The 20,684-nt window shown below is 45.0% G+C and overlaps 1 protein-coding gene across 3 annotated transcripts in view; it reads left to right on the top strand.

The window, feature by feature from the left end:
• Positions 1-20,684, top strand: part of LOC122938531 (macrophage mannose receptor 1-like) — a 335,729-nt gene that overhangs the window by 20,712 nt on the left and 294,333 nt on the right. For all 3 annotated transcript variants that reach the window (XM_044294084.1, XM_044294083.1, XM_044294085.1), the window contains exons 2-3: positions 7,642-8,031; positions 18,798-18,971. In XM_044294084.1, the coding sequence (XP_044150019.1) occupies positions 7,642-8,031; positions 18,798-18,971 (564 nt within the window). The remainder of the gene's footprint in view (positions 1-7,641; positions 8,032-18,797; positions 18,972-20,684) is intronic.

Below are 20,684 nucleotides of genomic sequence, written 5' to 3'. Positions count from 1 at the left end.
TCTGCGCAACATTGTGAGAATTGGTGATCCTCTACCCATCTTGGCTTCTGACAGACACTGCCACTCTGAGAAGCTCTTTTTATACCCAATCATGTTGCCAATTGACCTAATTAGTGTTAATTGGTCTTCCAGCTCTTCGTTATGCTCAAATTTACTTTTTCCAGCCTCTTATTGCTACTTGTCCCAACTTTTTGGGGATTTGTTGACACCGTGAAAATTTGAATCAACATATTTTTCCTTTAAAATGATACATTTACTCGGATTAAACGTTTGATCTGTCATCTACGTTATATTACAAATAAAAAATTGACATTTGCCATCTCCACATTATTGCATTCAGTTTTTATTCACAATTTGTTTAGTGTCCCAACTTTTTTGGAATCCGGTTTGTAATAATTTTTGTTAAAAGCTGGATCATTAACATCACTTACTCTGCATGATTCCCTCCCCCCTTTTCCTTTGCCTGCTCTTCTCTTATCTTAGGAATGTTTCACTGTTAAGGCAGGAGAAGTGAATCAGTCCATCACAGGACGTTCAACCGTCTTAAATATTCCTCAAACTTTTACAGATACTGCACCAGACAATGCTGTGTTTTCTCACACTAGGTACAATACTTATCCATTAACTGACCAGGCTATGGGTCTTCCCTATTTCCCTATTTAAACATACACATATCATTAAGGTAACAAAACTTAACCAGTCAATTTCTGAACATTTAACACAAGCGCTTTTCTGATTGCAGACAGTGGGGCACTTTCTTTCTTGCTAGTGCCATCAATTAACTTCCTGACACTGCTCTGTTTTCTCACTCATTAGAACCCCCCCCTCAACATCACAGGAGTTCTGATGTCCACAGTCTGTAAGCTATAACTTCACAGATTCTTACAGATTTTCATCCCTGTTGCCAGCCAGACTACCTGCTGTCCGGGGCCACACTTTCTCTGTAACATTCTTTTTCACATTTTAACTTCAATTCTCCATTAATATCACATCCTGACAAATTGTCTACCCATGGGTTAACTAGGAAGTAATTTGTGGGACTACACCGTGCAACATAAACTTTACATGTTTCTGCCGTCTCAGGTTTGGGGTAATCTGTTTTTGACCCTTGTCCTCCCATGTTGATATTCTTGGTTCAAAGAATAAGCGAGACAATCACTGTCAGGACTGGCTGTACTGAACCGTGAAGGTTCCGACAAAATCCTTTCAACTGATCAGCGGATTTGTATCTTAATGTCTCTCTATACTCTCCAGACCCCTATTGACTATTACTGTTTTGGACCGCCACTTGCGTTCACGTTCTCCGGGTCAACGGATTAATCCTAGCCGAAGAAGTGGGGCATATAACAATCCTCCACAGCACAATACAATTTTACACATTAACAGTGGTTAACCCAAAAATACATCAATGTGACAATAACAGTGGGATGTGACCGTACACTTACCACCCGGTCAGTATCTCACACAAACAGATTATCTTATCACTTCTATGATACTTATACTATATTATTTTATATATATATATATATATATATATATATATATATATAAATAGACTTAATCCAAGCTTGTAACCTTCTATTCCCTGAACAGTATATCTTTTAGGTGCACTTTGTCTATCTGCAGTGATGTGGACTTCCGGAGTCCCTTATAATCACCTTAGGCTCCCTGAGCCTTGTCTGTGTCCCTGACACAGCGACCTACCGAAGTCTTAAGTAGATGATTCAACTTACTTGGGTCGAGACGTGGCCAGTTCCCTCGGATCAGACGGAGGACAAAATTGATGTCTTTCTCACCGGACCCGAGGATGACCCTCTCGATCCCGGACATGAGCCCCAAAGCTGTAAGGAAATTTGGACCCTTTGCTTATGGTATCCCTGATACCAGACTTTCGGTGGTCAGCTTGGATTAAGTCTTTTCTGGCGCCAGGAGAATGAACTTATCAGATACAACAAAACACGGGTCTGTACAAATTCACTCTAATTTTATTGCCCTTCAGTTCAGCCTTTTAAAAGGGCAGAGTGTATAATTTACATAGTAACATCATTAACCAATCATGTGTGAACACATATAGGCTAGTATGCATTAAACTGGAATGACCTTATAAGGCGTGATGGTTTTCATTAGGAACTTAGGAATTTCAGGAAATGGTCAAAGGAAAGAGAAAAATTGCTAAGTCCCAGTGGGGGGACTTGAAACAGTGCATGAAAAAGATACTATCACAATACACATTGTTAAAACAGACAAAATGGAGTGACATATATCCCTTCAGTAGGCAATAACAAGTGCTCGGCGGCACCAAATCAGAAACCATATGTCCTACCGCAATCCGGGGGGTTCCAGTGCGCATCTATGAATCCCGGAGGGAAAACAAAAAACATATATCCCTGGGCTAGATGATGATGTGGTATTGAAGGACTGGGTGGGCAAAGAACTGTCCCTAATATTGCCCTACAGGGGGGTGCTATTCTGGCCCTGATAGCCTAACCACAGACCACCTGCCCTGATAAGAGCGACCCCGTCCAGAACCTTACCCTATATAAAAATGGTCCTAGTAAGCCCCTAGCCCCTTGACTTCCAGGTGATCACTATATAGATCTATGTGTTTTTGACTCATTATAAAAGTATAAGTATATCGCACCCCTCTGTGTATCACACATATAGATAGCACACCTATACTAGTCCTTAAAATGACTTTTGTGGCCCTATTAGCTAGCTATTGGTGTCCCTAACAGCCTGTCCCTGCTCCACACAGCAACCTCTCCCTACACTGGCAAAACACTGAATGTAAAATGGCGGCCAGATCAGGTTTATTTATAAGGTAGGGGGTATGTCCATGTGCTGAAATGTCTCAATTGGCTGTCCTGTACCACCTGATGGATGTGTAATGGGTCAAAGTTCTTCACAATGTAAAAGGATATGGCGGGCGCGAATTTCTCCATATGTTCGGCGAATCGCAAACACGCAAATTTCGACGCGAAACGACCGCCGGCCGAACCGCAAGGCCATCTCTAGTTACTTTTATTCTACAAGTCAGTATGAATCTGGCGATACCTTATATGTATAATTTATCTTGAGTTTTGAAAGTGATAAAAAAATTAAAACATGGGAAAAAAAATCTGTTTTATTTTTTTTTGTCGCCATATTTTGACCCATATAACTTTTTTGTAATTATGTGTAAAAAGCTGTATGGGGGCAAATATTTTGCGGGGCGATCTGAACTTTTCATTGATACCATTCTGGGGTGTGTATGACTTTTTGATCACTTTTTATTTAAATTTTTGTAGAAAATGAATAGACCAAAAACGGCAAATGGGCCATTTAGATGCTTTTTTCCGTTTTGCTGTTTGCTATATGGGGAATATAGTTTTAGATTTTTATACTATGGGCATTTTCGCACATCGCGACACCCACCCATGATGTGTATTTATTTATTTTATTTTTTGGGGAAAAGGGGGTGATTAGAATTTTTTTTTTGTTTATTTTATTTCTTTTTTACACTTTTTTTTATAGTTCCCATAGGGAACTATAACAATCAATCATCTGATTTGCTATTATCATAGACTCCAATGGAATCTATGATGATTTTAGTACTTTCCTATGGAGCCCTATTACAGGCAAGGGCTCCATAGGAAATTCTGTGCAGCAGCCTCCTGTCTTTACAAAGACATGGGGCTGCTGCACACATGCTCCAGCTCCTCCACAGGGGAGCCAGAGCACAACCTACAACGAAAGGCTTTCGGTTTTCAGCACGCTCAGATGCCGTAGTCAGGATTGACAGCGGAATCTGAAGGGTTAAATGTCCGCGATCAGCATGACTGCGAGTTGCAAACATGAGCTGCGGGTGTCTGCTAAAAGAAGCAGCTGGCCACCCACGGCTATGGTGCCCGCAGCAGGCAGGAGTGGGTGCCATCTTTAAACACACGCCCTATGATGTACATGTACGTCATCGGGCATGAAGGGGTTAATGGATGGTCCTGCCTTTTTAAATCCATATGTGCAGCTACGGTGGTGCTCTGGCAACACCTAACGTCGGATCTTGGTAGTGTCCGTGTGGTTGTGCTTCTCTTCGCCGCTGTGACTTTTTGTTTGATAGGTCCGGACGCTCCTACCATGGGGAAGGGATCCAGGACCTCCGGCTGTAAGGGCGCTGGAAGACAATCCTCCTCCCGTGGGGGCGGACGCTGGATGTCGCTCTCTCACCGACGCCATCTCCTATGGTAGCTGGTAGACTGTCTTTGGGCTATACGTGACAGTGGTTCTGGACACGCATCCCAATTGGTAGGTGGGCGGTGGAGGTAATCCGGGAATGAGCAGCTCCAGCTCTGGCTGAGGCTTTTAGCGGAAGCGCAGCACACCATCTGCCGACTCCAGCAGACGGCGCACCCTCCCGACAGCAGTTGGGTCCTCCTGCCATGTCTCCGATGCCGTCAGGGGTACCAGAGGATTCTCCATGAGGATCACCGCTACGGCAAAGGGCCCCTTGAAGGACTCCATGGGGTGTACTCCACAATGTCCCCTTTGTAGAGGCTATGCCTTGCTTGCGGCAGGTAATGGCGTTTTACTGAGTGCCGTCCCACAAAGAGCTCCCATCCAGTTTTCTCATCCAGGAGGAAACCACTGCCTCGCTGGACTGAGAACCAGACCAGTGACCCAGTTCTCGACTCCTGACTCCGCTCCAGGCTCGAGGCTGCTGTCGGTCCCATGCGCGGATGGCCCAATCCTCGATGGCTTGCTTATACTCCCACATATTGGCGGCTCCTTAGGCACAATTGGGTTGAGGCCTTCAAAAGGTGCCTCTCTTCCTAGGCGGAGTGGTAACTCCAGCTGCCTCCACCGCCCCAGCCGGCACGAGGAAAGCTCCGGCCCCGACTTGGGTCTCCTGCCTATTTGTGACACTCTTACCTCAGGCTCAGTACCGCGCGACTATAGCAGTTCATTGCCGTAGCACATATTGTTCCAGTCTGGATTCAAAGAACGCGCCATCTTGCTCCCTCGATGAGCAATAGCAACTGGTGAAAGAGGAGGGGCTTTAGGAGTGGAGTCTCTACTTCTTCTTTCTGTACTGCAATGCTGTTCCCTGTGGGCAGGGCTGGATTTTCGCGCTCTAGATTGGGGCGTTCCTTTACTTTCCCACTATGACTGTACAAGATGATGTGCCATCGCTGATAAAAAAAATGCAGAATTAACCCTTTGGGTGCCGGCACGCACAGTTTTGCGCCTGCCGCTCCGCAGCAAATTCAATAAAGTCATTTTTAAATTTTATTTTTTTGTAAATCCTATAGGCAGTATAATCCAAGGGCACACATATTTATCCCGTTTGGATCCTGTTCTTATCCTGTTTGTGACACCAAAATTGCAATGGGTGCCCCCCGGGCCCTTTAAGAGGAATAAAAATACTTGTTTGGTGACGCCAATTGCAATGAAGCAACAAGGGCACAGGGCCCCTTTAAGAAATGGTGCTGGTACCCAGGTGTAGAAATGCCAGAGTGGTGTAGGGCACCCTATAATGTCCCTTAATGTTGGTGCACGTGTCACGGTGCTCCTACCTGGATACACTGGACCCCAGGCGTTGGCTCCGAAGCAATGAAAAGGGGGTTGTTGATGAAGGGGATGGATAAATAAATTGAATCCAGACCTTGTGATGAAGTTGATAAAGCTTTATTTTGCATAAACGTTTCTCCAAACGGACTTAGGCTTTGTCTTGGTTCCCAGCAGACGGTAGCATGTAAACTCTGGCAGGCAAACTTGTCTCTGCTACATCTAGAGCTCTCTGGCTCTGCTGTACTAACAAGCTTAAAGAGAATCTTTGCTTCTGCATGACGCTGCAACTTCTCTCTTGTAGTCTGACCCTAGGTTTGTCCAGGGAAAACTTTCTTCCTGACTCCTAAAGCTTTAGGCTTCTCCCTCCATGTCCAGCTGAGCTGAAGGTGCTCTAGCTGGCCTATGCAAGACACGTCCAGCAGGGACAAGCGCCTGCTTTCTTCCCCTAGCAGGGGGTAAGGTAGACTTTCCCCTAGCTGAGGGTAAGCTAAACTAACTGTCACTGGTCCCCACCCTTCCTGCAGGAAGTAGGACTCATCCACTCCTTCACAGCGGTGGGATAGAATGGAATGGAAGGTTCCACTCTATCTAAGATAGCTCTGACGTATTTGCTGCCACCTACTGGTGAACCAGGTACATTACATGATAACATAAACAGTTTCAAGAAATAGATATGCACAGTGTGACGATCCTGCAATAAATACACAGGATGACATTAGGTTAACCATAGGAGATAGTAGCAGGGTGCAGTAGTGGTAATGGCACTCTGGGTCATAATACTTTGAGAACAAAGCATCAGGCATGTTGAAGTCTAATATGCGCAGTTTTTTTTCCTACATAGGTTGAACGTCGGCCAGACATCCAAAACACCCCAAATTGTTGGGTTTGACTGACCTTTGTCTGCCATTAATCTAACAGTGGTTATATCGACATGTATATGGGCTTTCAAAACCCTGTCCACACACAGGGTTTTGTATCACCATACAAACCATGCAATGGCATGGGGCCCCCGCCTGGCGGGTGTATCAGATAGCACCACAACGTGTCCTGAAAATGCAGATACAGTTGTGGACAAACAGGGAACGCATAGCAATGAGGCTTGATAATTGAAGGAGCCAGGCAGCAGTCAGGTCACGCCCCAGCACCACTCGCATCTTCATGGAGGCCCCCATCACCTGTGAAGCTGCAGCTTGTAATTGAGCTGGAGCTCCGGCCCCAGTCACACGAGGCCCTGCTCCCGCAGTGTACTAATATTTATTTGGGGTGGTTCTATATTACCTGGTTTAAAGCAAACAGTGCCCAGGTCCCTAACTGCTCACTAGCTACTAAAGCATAGCGGGAACAATGCCAGTGATTTGGCTAAAAGTTATGGGCTGGTCAAATAGCAAATGCTATGACTGCAGGTCAGGAAGCAGCAGAAGCATTTTGGGGCAGGGGCCCCTCTTACCACAGGCCCCATAGTAGTTGTGTGGCTGGTCTCTATTTAATGTATGCCACGGCTTGCTCCTCTGAAGGCTGGTAGACTTCAAGGGAAAAGGCATGAGCTTCTTACTATTTGTTTTCTATACAGTATAAACTTCCTTTCTACATAAAAGATTAAATTATTAAGAAAAAAAAACAGTAGTCAGCCCTGAGTCAGACAGCCCTCTACACACAACGCTTACAGTAGAGTGTCCACAGTTAGCAACATCGCCTGTAGAGTGCCCATAATGAACAGACCTTCAATAAAAATAAATAAATCACTGCCAGCAAAGTACCCCGCTTCATGGAGCCATAGCATTCTACACATTTTGGCTGCCTCCAGCTTCCTCTAGAGGGGCTAATAAAGTCAATAGAAGCAGTAAAAATACAGATGCAACTAGCTCATCCTAGTGGCAGTTGCCAGCTCTGGCAGAATCCTGGTTGACTTACCTCACACAATAAGTCTGGAGGCCTCCAAAGACCTTTGTCTAACCCAATGAAGACCTATTTTTTTGGGTTGTGCATTGGGACCCCTGTTAACATACACAAAAATATTATTATAACCTGCAGCAGCTAATCCAACTTTAGCCAAATTTTGTAGTGAAAAGTATTACTGAAGATTATCTTGTTTTTCAGGTGCCAAAACATTCTTAATCTACAATGCCTCAAGCAAGCAATGTCTTCAAGCAGAGGATTCTGCGCTCGTCGTGGCCGAATGTGATGACAAATCCATTATGCAAAAATTTCGGTGGATTTCTACAGAGCAGCTTATCAATGTAGGGACATCACAATGCTTGTCTGTATCTTCTATGGCCCAAATGTCAGCGGTGGTGCTACATACATGTGACCTCGACAGTGACCTCCAAAAATGGAAATGCAAAAATGAGACTTTGTTTGGTATCCACAAAGGTCATCTTTACATGACCTACACAGATAACAAAATTGCTCTCTACTCACCAAAAGGAGCCTGGAGCCAATGGCAAATCCATTTGACAAAGGATAACTTGTGTGCTAACCCTTATGAAGGTAAGAAGCCAGGGTGTGTATACAGTATATATCTTATCTGGCCCTATGGCATGGCCCCCCTGCCCCACCCAATATACCAGCACACGTGTGTCAATCACTCCTAGGCGTGCAACACGCCAGATTTCTGATGAATTTACAGGTTTTATTTTGTGAAAAAGCTGCTCTTGGCCTCACTTTATCCAGCTTCTATGTCAGTAAAATGGAATAGATTCTGCATAAATATGACACTCATTCTGACTTATAGGTGTGGGTCCCACCGTTGGGACCAGCACCTATATCGAGGATGGAACCCTGCAAAGTTGTGGCTGGAGGACTCCGGTCCGGCCACCACCAAGTATGGTCCCTTTAGAAGTGAATGGGAGCGCACCGTGCATGGCTGGCTACCCCTCCCATTCACTTCTATGGGCTCAACGGAAATAGCCGACCCAGCGCTTGGCTATTTTTGGCGGCCCCATAGAAAATTAACGGAGGGCAGCTGCGCATGCGCAGTGCACCCTCCACTACTTTCAGGGATCCGTTCTCGATATACGTGCTGGTCCCAGGGGTTGGACCCACACCTATAAGACAATGGGGGCATATCCTAGTGATATGCCCCCATTGTCTGTGATGAGACAACGCCTTTAAGAGAAGCCTTGTCCAGGTAAACATTATTTCTGAGATTGAAAGTTGCTGGGAATCAACAGCACTGAGAGAAAGACAACAGACATCTATAAAAGGCTTAGAAACACTTCAAAGGCCGTGCAGGACAAATACAGTAAGGTACAGCATGTTTATGGTAATAGGACTTTACAGCCTCTGCATTGCAGAAAGTGTTAGTCTTGGAGAGACTGAATAGCAAACTTAGGGCCCTTGCACATGACCATATGCCCTTCGAGACATACGGTCTATGAGAGGGACATATGTCCCAGAGCGGCATTGATTGGGAATACGGGAGCACACAGCATCATAGATTACAATGATGCTGTGCACTTCGGGCCACCCGCGGGGCTATTGTCCCCCACTCATATAATCTTATGAATGCGGGACAATAGCCCAGTGGGCGGCCTGACGTGCACAGCATCATTGTAATCTATGATGCTGTGTGCTCCCGTATGCCCAATCAATGCCGCTCTGGGACATATGTCCCTCTCATAGACCGTATGTCTTGGAGGGCATAGGGTCGTGTGCAAGGGCCCTTAGAGTGACACTTAGGGAGGAATACTACCATCATTGTTAATACCTATACACAGCTATTTGGAAAAGCCCACACTGTAATATACTTTGGAACTGTGCCTATTGCTGCCATATGTACTACTACTCTCATCATCAATTCAATAAAGAGAGACTTTATTAATTGTAAGCTACAGGCCTGGTGATTGACTCCACCATACACTACAAGCTCGTACACCTGCCATCCTGCCAACTATTCACTATTAAGAGCACCCCAGCTACCACTAGGCAGAAGCCCCAATACCGGGGTGTGCCCTGATGGCCCCAGCGATCGCTTATTAAGTGTTCTTGCATGGCAAGACCACTTACTGTTATCTCACATACAGTGGGATGCGAAAGTTTGGGCAACCTTGTTAATCGTCATGATTTTCCTGTATAAATCGTTGGTTGTTATGATAAAAAATGTCAGTTAAATATATCATATAGGAGACACACACAGTGATATTTGAGAAGTGAAATTAAGTTTATTGGATTTACAGAAAGTGTGCTATAATTGTTTAACCCCTTAAGGACTCAGCCCTATTTCACCTTAAGGACTTGGCCATTTTTTGCAAATCTGACCAGTGTCCCTTTAAGTGCTCATAACTTTAAAACGCTTTGACTTACCCAGGCCGTTCTGAGATAGTTTTTTTCGTCACATATTGTACTTCATGACACTGCTAAAATTGGGTCAAAAAAGTTAATTTTTCTGCATGAAAAAATAAAATTTTTACCAAAAAGTTTGAAAAATTAGCAAATTTCAAAGTTTCAGTTTCTATACTTCTGTAATACATAGTCATACCCCCAAAAATTGTGATGATTTTACATTCCCCATATGACTACTTCATGTTTGTAGCATTTTGGGAATGATATTTTATTTTTTGGGGATGTTACAAGGCTTAGAAGTTTAGAAGCAAATTTTGAAATTTTTCAGAAATCTTCAAAATCCCACTTTTTATGGACCAGTTCAGGTTTGAAGTCATATTGTGAGGCTTAGATAATAGAAACCTCCCAAAAATGACCCCATTCTAGAAACTACACCCCCTCAAGGTATTCAAAACTGTTTTTTTCAAACTTTATTAACCCTTTAGGTCTTCCACAAGAGTTAATGGCAGATTGAGAAACAATTTTGAAATTTCTATTTTTTTGAAAATTTTCCAATTTAACCCTTACTTTATTACTGGAAAAAATGGGTTAACAGCCAAACAAAACTCAAAATGGGTTGCCCTGATTCTGTAGTTTGCAGAACACCCCATATGTGGTCGTAAACTACTATTTGGCTAAACGGCAGGACATAGAAGAAAAGTAACGTCATATGGTTTTTGGAAGGCAGATTTTGCTGGACTGGTTTATTTACACCATGTACCCTTTCAAGCCCCCTGATGCACCCCTAGAGTAGAAACTCCATAAAAGTGACCCCATCTAGGAAACTACGGGATAAGGGGGTTGTTGTTTTGGGACTATTTTAGGGGTAAATATGATTTTTGGTTGCTCTATATTACTCTTTTTTGAGGCAATGTAACAAAAATATTTAATTCTAAAATTGTTTCTACATTCGCTATTTAGTTTTGTGGAACACCTAAAGGGTTAACATAGTTTGTAAAGTAACTTTTGAATACCTTGAGGGGTGTAGTTTCTTAGATGGGGTCACTTTTTGGGAGTTTCTAGTCTAGGCTACATCAAGGGGGGCTTCTAATGGGACATGGTGTCAAAAAAAAAACTGTCCATCAAAATCTGCCTTCCAGAAACCGTATGGAGTTCCCTTCGTTCTATGCCCTGCCATACGGCTATATAGCCATTTCCGACCACATATGGGGTGTTTCTGCAAACTACAGAATCGGGGCAATAAATATTGAGTTTTGTTTGGCTGTTAACCCTTGCTTTATTACCGGCAAAAAGGATTCAAATGGAAATTTTGCCTAAAAATTGTTGTTTTGGCACAGTTTTTTATTTTATTTTTAACACCGTTCATCCGAGGCGTTTGGTCAAAAGTTATTTTTATAATGACGACTTTTACGCATGCGACGATGCCCAATATATATGGCTCTCAGACTTTGGAGACACTAAGCAGGCATCCCAAAACTGCGGCCCACCAGATGTAAAACTACAATTCCCATCATGCCCTGCTGATGGTTGTCTGGGCATGCTGGGAGTTATAGTTTTACAACATCTGGAGGGCCGCAGTTTGAGGATGCCTGCACTAAAACTAATATTTTTTGGGGAAAAAAATTTGTTTTCGTGTCTCCAAAGGCTGAGAGCCATAGTTTTTTATGTTCTCTAGTGGACTGTTGGGGATTATAAAAATGTAGTACTCCATGGAAGTGTGATACTCCCTGAAGCAATCGATAACGCTGAGGCCCGGATGATCGGGGCACGTGTCGCACTGAGTGGTGGTGTCCTTCCGTATCCCCCTCCTGCGACACACTCTGCACTTTTCTGGGGTTCGTCCCTTCTTTCCAGTATGGGGGACCACACCTGGAAAGTGTTGGCCAGGGACGATCCGGGCGCCTCCAATTCCCGAGGTACTCCGGCCTGCTCTTTCCCGGTCCGAAAAGATCAGGGCCTTGAGGACTGCCTCATAGAACTGGAGGAATGTCCCTGTGCTGCCAGCGCTTCGGGATAGTACAAAAGAGTTGTACATGGCAATCTGTACCAAGTAGACCGCAACTTTTTTGTACCATGCCCGGGTTTTGCGCATGGCGTTATATGGCTTGAGGACTTGATCAGAGAGATCAAATCCTCCCATATACCGATTGTAGTCGACGATACAATCGGGCTTAAGGACCGTTGCCGTGGTACCTCGCACAGAGACTGGGGTGGTGCTGTTACAGTGGATTGTGGACAGCATAAGGACATCCCTACCTGACCAGCAACAGGTTTCCACTGGTAAGTGCACGGGTCTCACCCCTGGGGATAGGTACCTAGAGGGGGTAGGCAGGGAGGCCGCGTTGATTTTTACGCACGGTCCCACAAGCGAACGTGGATCTGGCGGCAAGGGACCTGAACAAGGGAATGCTGGTATAAAAGTTATCCACGTACAAGTGGTAACCGTTATCCAGCAGTGGGTACATAAGGTCCCACACGAGTTTCCCGCTAACACCCAGAGTGGGGGGACATTCTGGGGGTTGAATGCAGGAATCTCGCCCCCTCGTACACATTAAATTTGTAAGTGTACCCTGAGGTACTCACAAATTTTGTATAGCTTCACGCCATACCTCTCCCGCTTTGTGGGAATATATTGGCGGAAACTGAGTCTCCCCTTGAAAGCAACGAGAGAATCATCAACCGCGACTTCCCTTCCAGGTACGTAGGCCTGCTGAAATTTGGCCCCAAAGTGATCGATGACCGGCCGTATCTTATACAGCCGGTCATAGGCAGGATCACCTCGGGGTGAACATGCTGCATTATCGGAATAATGCAGACATTTCCGGATGGCCTCAAACCGGGGACGTGTCATGACCATACTCTACAGTGGGGTCTGGTATAGGACGTCCCCACTCCAGTATTGCCTGACACTGGGTTTTTGGACTAGACCCATATGCAGCACGAGGCCCCAACATGTCCTCATCTTGGCTGCACTGACCGGCGTCCAGCCACCGGGTCTAGCCAAAAATGAGCCTGGGTTTTGAGCGACGAACTGTTGGGCGTACAGATTCGTCTGCTCCACCATCAGATTCACCAGTGGGTTACTGAAAAAAAAAACTAAAATAGTCAATTTCAGTAAACCCCACTGTGGGAATCTGGATTCCAGGATTGCCAGCAAAATCCGGAATCTCAGGCTCAAAGTCCACTGAAGGACACCATCAAATGACCCCCCCCCCTCCCCCCTGCGTTGTTACGGGATGCCGGCTGAATGATTTCAGCCAGCATCCCGTTGCGATTAACCCCCGCGGCGCCGGAATCCCGATTTAAAGTTAGGACGTACCGGTACGCCCTGAGTCCTTAAGGACTCGGGAAATAGGGCTTACCGATACGCCCTGCGTCCTTAAGGGGTTAAACAAAATTAGGCAGGTGCATAAATTTGGGCACCGTTGTCATTTTATTGATTCCAAAACCTTTAGAACTAATTATTGGAACTCAAATTGGCTTGGTAAGCTCAGTGACCCCTGACCTACATACACAGGTGAATCCAATTATGAGAAAGAGTATTTAAGGGGGTCAATTGTAAGTTTCCCTCCTCTTTTAATTTTCTCTGAAGAGTAGCAACATGGGGGTCTCAGTACAACTCTCAAATGACCTGAAGACACAGATTGTTCACCATCATAGTTTAGGGGAAGGATACAGAAAGCTGTCTGTTTCCACAGTTAGGAACATATTGAGGAAATGGAAGACCACAGGCTCAGTTCAAGTTAAGGCTCGAAGTGGCAGACCGAAAAAAATCTCGGGTAGACAGAAGCGATGAATGGTGAGAACAGTCAGAGTCAACCCACAGACCAGCACCAAAGACCTACAACATCATCTTGCTGCAGATGGAGTCACTGTGCATCGTACAACCATTCGGCGCACTTTACTCAAGGAGATGCTGTATGCGAGAGTGATGCAGAGGAAGCCTTTTCTCCGCCCACAGCACAAAAAGTGCCGCTTGAGGTGTGCTAAAGCACATTTGGACAAGCCAGCTTCATTTTGGAATAAGGTGCTGTGGACTGATGAAACTAAAATTTAGTTATTTGGCCATAACAAGGGGCGTTATGCATGGAGGAAAAAGAACACAGCATTCCAAGAAAAACACCTGCTACCTACAGTAAAATATGGTGGTGGTTCCATCATGCTGTGGGGCTGTGTGGCCAGTGCAGGGACTGGGAATCTTGTCAAAGTTGAGGGACGCATGGATTCCACTCAGTATCAGCAGAATCTGGAGACCAATGGCCAGGAATCAGTGACAAAGCTGAAGCTGCGCCGGGGCTGGATCTTTCAACAAGACGACGACCCTAAACACTGCTCAAAATCCACTAAGGCATTTATGCAGAGGAACAAGTACAACGTTCTGGAATGGCCATCTCGGCCCCCAGACCTGAATATAATGGAAAATCTGTGGTGTGATTTAAAGAGAGCTGTCCATGCTCGGAAGCCATCAAACCTGAATGAACTAAAGATGTTTTGTAAAGAGGAATGGTCCAAAATACCTTCAACCAGAATCCGGACTCTCATTGGAACCTACAGGAAGCGTTTAGAGGCTGTGATTTCTGCAAAAGGAGGATCTACTAAATACTGATTTCATTTCTTTTTTGTGGTGCCCAAATTTATGCACCTGCCTAATTTTGTTCAAACAATTATAGCACACTTTCTGTAAATCCAATAAACTTCATTTCACTTCTCAAATATCACTGTGTGCGTCTCCTATATGATATATTTAACTGACATTTTTATCGTAACAACCAACGATTTATACAGGAAAATCATGACGATTAACAAGGTTGCCCAAACTTTCGCATCCCACTGTATATATTCTTATTATTATAGCCAAATTTGCCACCCTAACTCTTCCCACAGTTTTTACACCACATAGACAGTAATATACCGAAACGTGCGGATTGTTCCAGATCGCTGTGCTATTACTTTGTGGAAAGTTTCGCCGAATGGTTCACGAAATATCGGCATTTTTTTGGTGAAATTGGTCCCATAGGAATGTATGGGGGAATGTTCAAAACTAGAGTGGGAGCTGAAAAATCAGGACATGATTTCTAAACGGCCACCACTCCCTCATTTTCAAGCCCACCTCCTACACAAATCTTATATCAAAACGTTCAGCTATCCCTGCTGCCACTAAAAATGTCCACGGCTAAGCCATAGTCCTGAAAGTTTTCACAATATGACCATTTGTTTGCACGCCGCCCATCGACATTCATTGAAACTCCACTCTAGCCACCTCAAATTTGAAGGGCAATTTCTAAACTGCGACTGTGCCTTCATTTGTAATATTTCAGAGACCGACTAAGCCTCGAAATGTAGGTCTGGGTCTTGTGATTCTCACAATATAAAGCTATTCGCTGTAGAATTTATAATTTTTAAACTACAACCATTTGAAGATGGCAACCGCCACTCTCTTTACTGCTGGGACTGGGGTGTGCTCTCTATTGCTGTGTCTGCACAGAAGTCTGAGGGGCTCTTGTCTCGATAGGAACAGAGGTGGGCGGGGATGTCATGTGACTACTCCTCTGAAGATGCTTGCTGCACTGCATGCTGGGATATTTACTTTCACTTTACAGCTGCTCCGCCCACACAGCCTGTCTGAGGAAGCTTCTCCTGTTCACCACTATGGAAATGATGAAAATAACCAAATGCTGGCTGGGCAATTACTGGCAGTCCCATAACGGTGAATGGAGAGGTGGCCGTACATGCATACGAAAATAGCTGAGCGTACCTCTGCCCAGTCCAGCCTTTCCACAGTTACTCCAGCCTCTCCAACCACACAACAGTTACTCAAGCCACTCTACCCAGTTGTAGACTACTGGTGGAGGCAAGAACACTTCACACAATTTCCCCGTAAATTGTAGCTTTTCTAGTTAATTTATGTTTTTCCCTGCCGTTTTTTCACATGTAAAGGGGTATTCCCATCTCAAACTAAAAGTCTGATACATGTGGATTCCCTATCTGGAAAACGGGGCAGGTTTGCTTAGCTGAAGTGAACGGAGAGGTGGCCATGCATGCACGTCTCTCTCCGTTCACTTTTATAGCCAAGCAACTGCTCCCACAATGGTCATAGAACAAGCGCAGCTCTTGAGATGAGGGTGCTTTCACACAAACGGCAGGACAGATCCGACTTTTGCCGTGCCGCCGGACTGCCACTCCATCCCCATTGACTATAATGGGGACGGGGGCGGAGCTCCGGCACAGCAGTGCATGGCGAGAGGCCGCCGGACTAAAAGTACTGCATGTCCGACTTTTTAGTCCGGCGGCCTCTCGCCGTGCTGCGCCGGAGCTCCGCCCCCGTCCCCATTATAGTCTATGGGAACGGAGTGGCAGTCCGGCGGCACAGCGAAATAGAGGCAGGATGGATCCGACAGGGTGAACAGCCTGTCGGATCCGTCCTGCTGCTAGTGTGAAAGTAGCCTTAGATGCAGGTCCCAATTCTTAAGATCAATGTGGGTCAATGAGGCCGAGCTGTGCCCAGGCCACGTGACCTATAGTCGTGACGTCACTGGCCTACAGAAAGCTGTGAGAAGGGTGTGCGGCACTGCCTTCTCAAACAGCTGATTGTCAGGATCCAGGTTGTCGGACCTACAGCGATCAGATGCTGATGACCTATCCAAAGGATAGATTATCAGTAACAAAAAGGCGGACAACCCCTTTAAATAAGCAGCTAGAGTGATGTAAAAGGGGAAAGCCGACACTGTTGAATCTGTGATGCAATGAGACGTTCCCACAGTGTGGAGTAATCACCATTGATCTCAATGTTCATTGAGAAAAATGTTCATGCTGTTTAACAGTTTGTTAGACAGGTTATTAAAAAGGTGCCTGCAGAAGTGCATATTCTATACAGTAAGACAGTAAGAGAGCAATCTGGGGTCAAACAAAGTCTGTGCATGGGAAGATATCGGCGTGAGAGGCGGCATTATTGCTTCTTGCTCATACATGCAGCTCAACCTTCCCCTACACAGACTCAGAACCAAGATGTAAAACTTTTTTGAAAACGAAGATTCCTGTCTACACTTAAGCCAAAAGCAAAGTCAGTGATGGCTAACCTCCGGCACTCCAGCTGTGGTGAAACTACGACTCCCAGCATGCTCCATTCATTTCTGTGGAGTTCTGAGAACAACTAAGCAAGTGCAAAATCAAAAGAAATACACAGATCACATACAGCTCAGAGCAAGTCACAAAACATAGAAAAGCAATAGAGTACGACGACTTGGAGCGTGCGGATATCGCTGGTAAAATAAAGTCTATTTAAAATAGGATCAGTTTTGACAGATAAATCTCACCACTACACGGGTGATACTCCGTCTCCCCTCCTGATAAGCCGGTTTGGACCGGCTTATCAGGAGGGGAGACTGAGTATCACCCGTGTAGTGGTGAGATTTATCTGTCAAAACTGTTCCTATTTTAAATAGACTTTATTTTACCAGCGATATCCGCACGCTCCAAGTCGGATCTTCATAGCTTATTCCCTCCGGGCATTCGGTATGGTAATCCACCCTCGTCGGGAAAGGAAACTTTAAGACAACGTCACTTGTAGCTATTTTGCGGACCCTTGTGCAAAAGTGGCAGCTCAGGAGATAAAATAGAGAGGGAAAACACCTTGTGCAGGACGTAAAAGTAACAGAGTTTGTTTTATTTAGTTACACTCATAAAAGTGAATCTTTTAAAGGGTTTCTGTCACCAGAATTAACCCTATTAAACTGGCTGACATTAGCGATGTGCTAATGTCAGCAGACCCTAACTCTCCTAATCTCATGCTTATGGATGCGCCTCTTACTGCACAATTTTAACGTTGATGATATGCAAATTAGCCTCTAGGAGAGGGGGGGGGGGGCGTTGCAGGATCGCAGGGCAGATGAGGCAAACAGGCAAACCAGCCCACGGAGCCCTGACACTTATAGCCCCCCAACCTCACTACTCCACCAATGATCCACTGTCACCAGGGCTCGGGCAAACTTTGCCCGATCCCAGCGACATCATAGGTCATTAAGAATTAAAATTCTGCCCAGAGATCCTCAGCGGAGAGCGGGAAAATTTCCCTACAAAACCTCTTGACTAAAAATAGCCTCTAATCACTGGGCAGAGAACTGACCTCCCAGTGACCAGAGCCCATAGACAGGCAATGCAAGTATTGCCATGTGTACCCCTCCATAATGTCTGGGGTACCTTCATTCTGGTGACAGAAACCCTTTAAAAAGCATATCATGATAAATATGCAGATCCCTCTGCCAGAAAGGTTTTGCCAGCAGCGGCTTTCTCAAGGGCTGTTTGCCTTTATTTCTTCATTGGCAAATAGCCCTTGAGAAAGCCGCTACTGGCGAAACCGTTCGGGCAGAGGGATCTGCGTTTTTATCATGAGATTGCTTTTTAAAAGATTCACTTTTGTGAGTATAACTAAATAAAACAAACTCTGTTACTGTTACGTCCTGCACAAGGTGTTTTCCATCTCCTGAGCTGCCACTTTTGCATAAGGGTCCGCAAAATAGCTACAAGTGACGTCGTCTTAAAGTTTCCTTTCCCGACGAGGGTGGATTACCATACCAAATGCCCGGAGGGAATAAGCTATGAAGACCACTGGACCTCTGAAGTGACAAGTGGAATTTGGCCAGTACTACAGACCGGCTTATCAGGAGGGGAGACTGAGTATCACCCGTGTAGTGCAGAGATTTATCTGTCAAAACTGATCCTATTTTAAATAGACTTTTTTTTAACAGCGATATCCGCACGCTCCAAGTCGTCATAATCTACAGCCAAGCAAGTGTGCATCTTGGGAGTTGTAGTTTTACCACAGCTGGAGTGCCGGAGGTTAGCCATTACAGGCCTAGGTGCTTGGTAGTGAACAGTGTTATTGTATGTTCTAAAATGCCTATGGCCATCCTTTTCTGAGCACATTTGACATTGGTTCCAATGTGAAAACAATGATGTAATCTGCTTTTCCACAGAAATATACACGCTATCGGGAAATAGTAACGGTCAACCCTGCAAGTTCCCCTTCAAGTATCGCAGCAAAATTTATGTAGACTGTACAACTGCCGGAAAAAGCGATGGATCAGCCTGGTGCTCCACAACTTCAGATTATGGCAAGGACGAGTTATATGGACTATGTCCATCTACATGTGAGTGTTACATGGAGTTACCGACACAGCACAAGTTATTGCTTGGGATACACAATAAAAGAGTTGACACAATTCAACCCTATGAGTTTTACCACAAGAACACGGTAGCAGACCAGACAAGTATTGCCCAATACTGAGAGGTGGTTAAGAAAAAACTCATAATGCAGATAGCCAGTTTGCCATCCTTTAAAACCAGCCTGCAAGGAGTCTTAGGCTACTTTCACACTAGCGTTTTGGCTTTCTGTTTCTGAGATCCGCTCAGGTCTCTCACAAGCGGTCCAAAACGGATCAGTTTTGCCCTAATGCATTCTTAATGGAAAAGGATCCGCTCAGAATGCATCAGTTTGCCTCCGTTCAGTCACCATTCCGCTCTGGAGGCGGACACCAAAACTCTGCCTGCAGCATTTTGCCGTCCGCCTGACAAAGCGGAGGCAAACAGATCCATCCTGGCACACAATGTAAGTCAATGGGGACGGATCCGTTTTCTCTGACACAACCTGGCACAATAGAAAACTGATCCTTCCCCATTGAATTTCAATGGTGTTTAAGACGGATCCGTCATGGCTATAGAAGACATAATACAACCGCATCCGTTCATGACAGATGCATGCAGTTGTATTGTTGTAACGGAAGCGTTTTTGCAGATCCATGATGGATCCGAAAAAAACGCTAGTGTTAAAGTAGCCTTAACCGTCCAGCAATTGTCTTCAGATTTCTTAGATTTGAACAAATCTCATCCACATGATGCAGAAACAAAATCAAAGCACGTCAATTTACGTTCACAATTTTTACTGTGGATTCCGCCCCTTGTAATACAAAGAATGAAATTTGTTGCAAATTAGCTTAAAATCTGCATTGTGGATGTCGCTGTTGATTTTGCGGAAAATTCTGCAGCAAATCAACATAGAGTTTTCCATTGTATCCTAAAACTGACATGGGAGCTGCAGAAAACAGGAAATGTCAGCCCATTGCGAGTGTGCAGCAGACGGGACCACAGGAGAAACACGTGAGATGACAGTGGGCCAATGGGGGTAGTAGTAGTTTGCACTCACGATTACCAAAGCCTCCCTGAGCCGGCGTCCAGTGATGACGAAGACAGCACTAAATCCTCTGGGGCACTCTCTATTGCAGGGAACACCAGCCAGATGGAAGTGGAGGTGCCCTTGATGGTATATGTGTTTAAGGTGCTTTTGTGGCTGGGCCCCTGTGTTGTTGTTCGTGACACCAGCACCATTAGGTGCAATTAGGAGATGATGTAGAATAAGGAGACCAAGTTTCTTACAAACTCCTAGAACTTTACTGAAGCTGATCCAATGGTCATCAATGTATGCAAAAGTCATTTACAGCAAGGCAGCTTTTACAGTGATTCAGATTAGTTCCCAGAAGTTGCATAAGGAACAGTTTTCTATGACAATCAATCTTTCTCCCTTATTTCTCCAGGCTGGAGGGATGTACTATCTCTGCGGTACTGTATAATCATATACTTCTGTATCCTCTCTAGGAATACTATATTCTGACAGATGGCCTTTCTGCCCTTGGTTATGGTGGGCAGCTTGTAGATTAGAATCTCTCCACGTAATGCAAAGGAGACTAGAGCCTGATAAATGAGTTACCTTCCTTTGCCAATATTCTCACTCCCTCTCTGAGTTGCCTGGTTCCTCTGCAATCCTTCCCATTTATGGGCTGGTTCATGGAACTAACTATGGAGTTTGA

Source organism: Bufo gargarizans, chromosome 5 (genome assembly GCF_014858855.1).
Source record: "Bufo gargarizans isolate SCDJY-AF-19 chromosome 5, ASM1485885v1, whole genome shotgun sequence".
Classification (NCBI taxonomy): Eukaryota; Metazoa; Chordata; class Amphibia; order Anura; family Bufonidae; genus Bufo; species Bufo gargarizans.
This window is presented reverse-complemented; position numbering and strand designations above follow the sequence as displayed.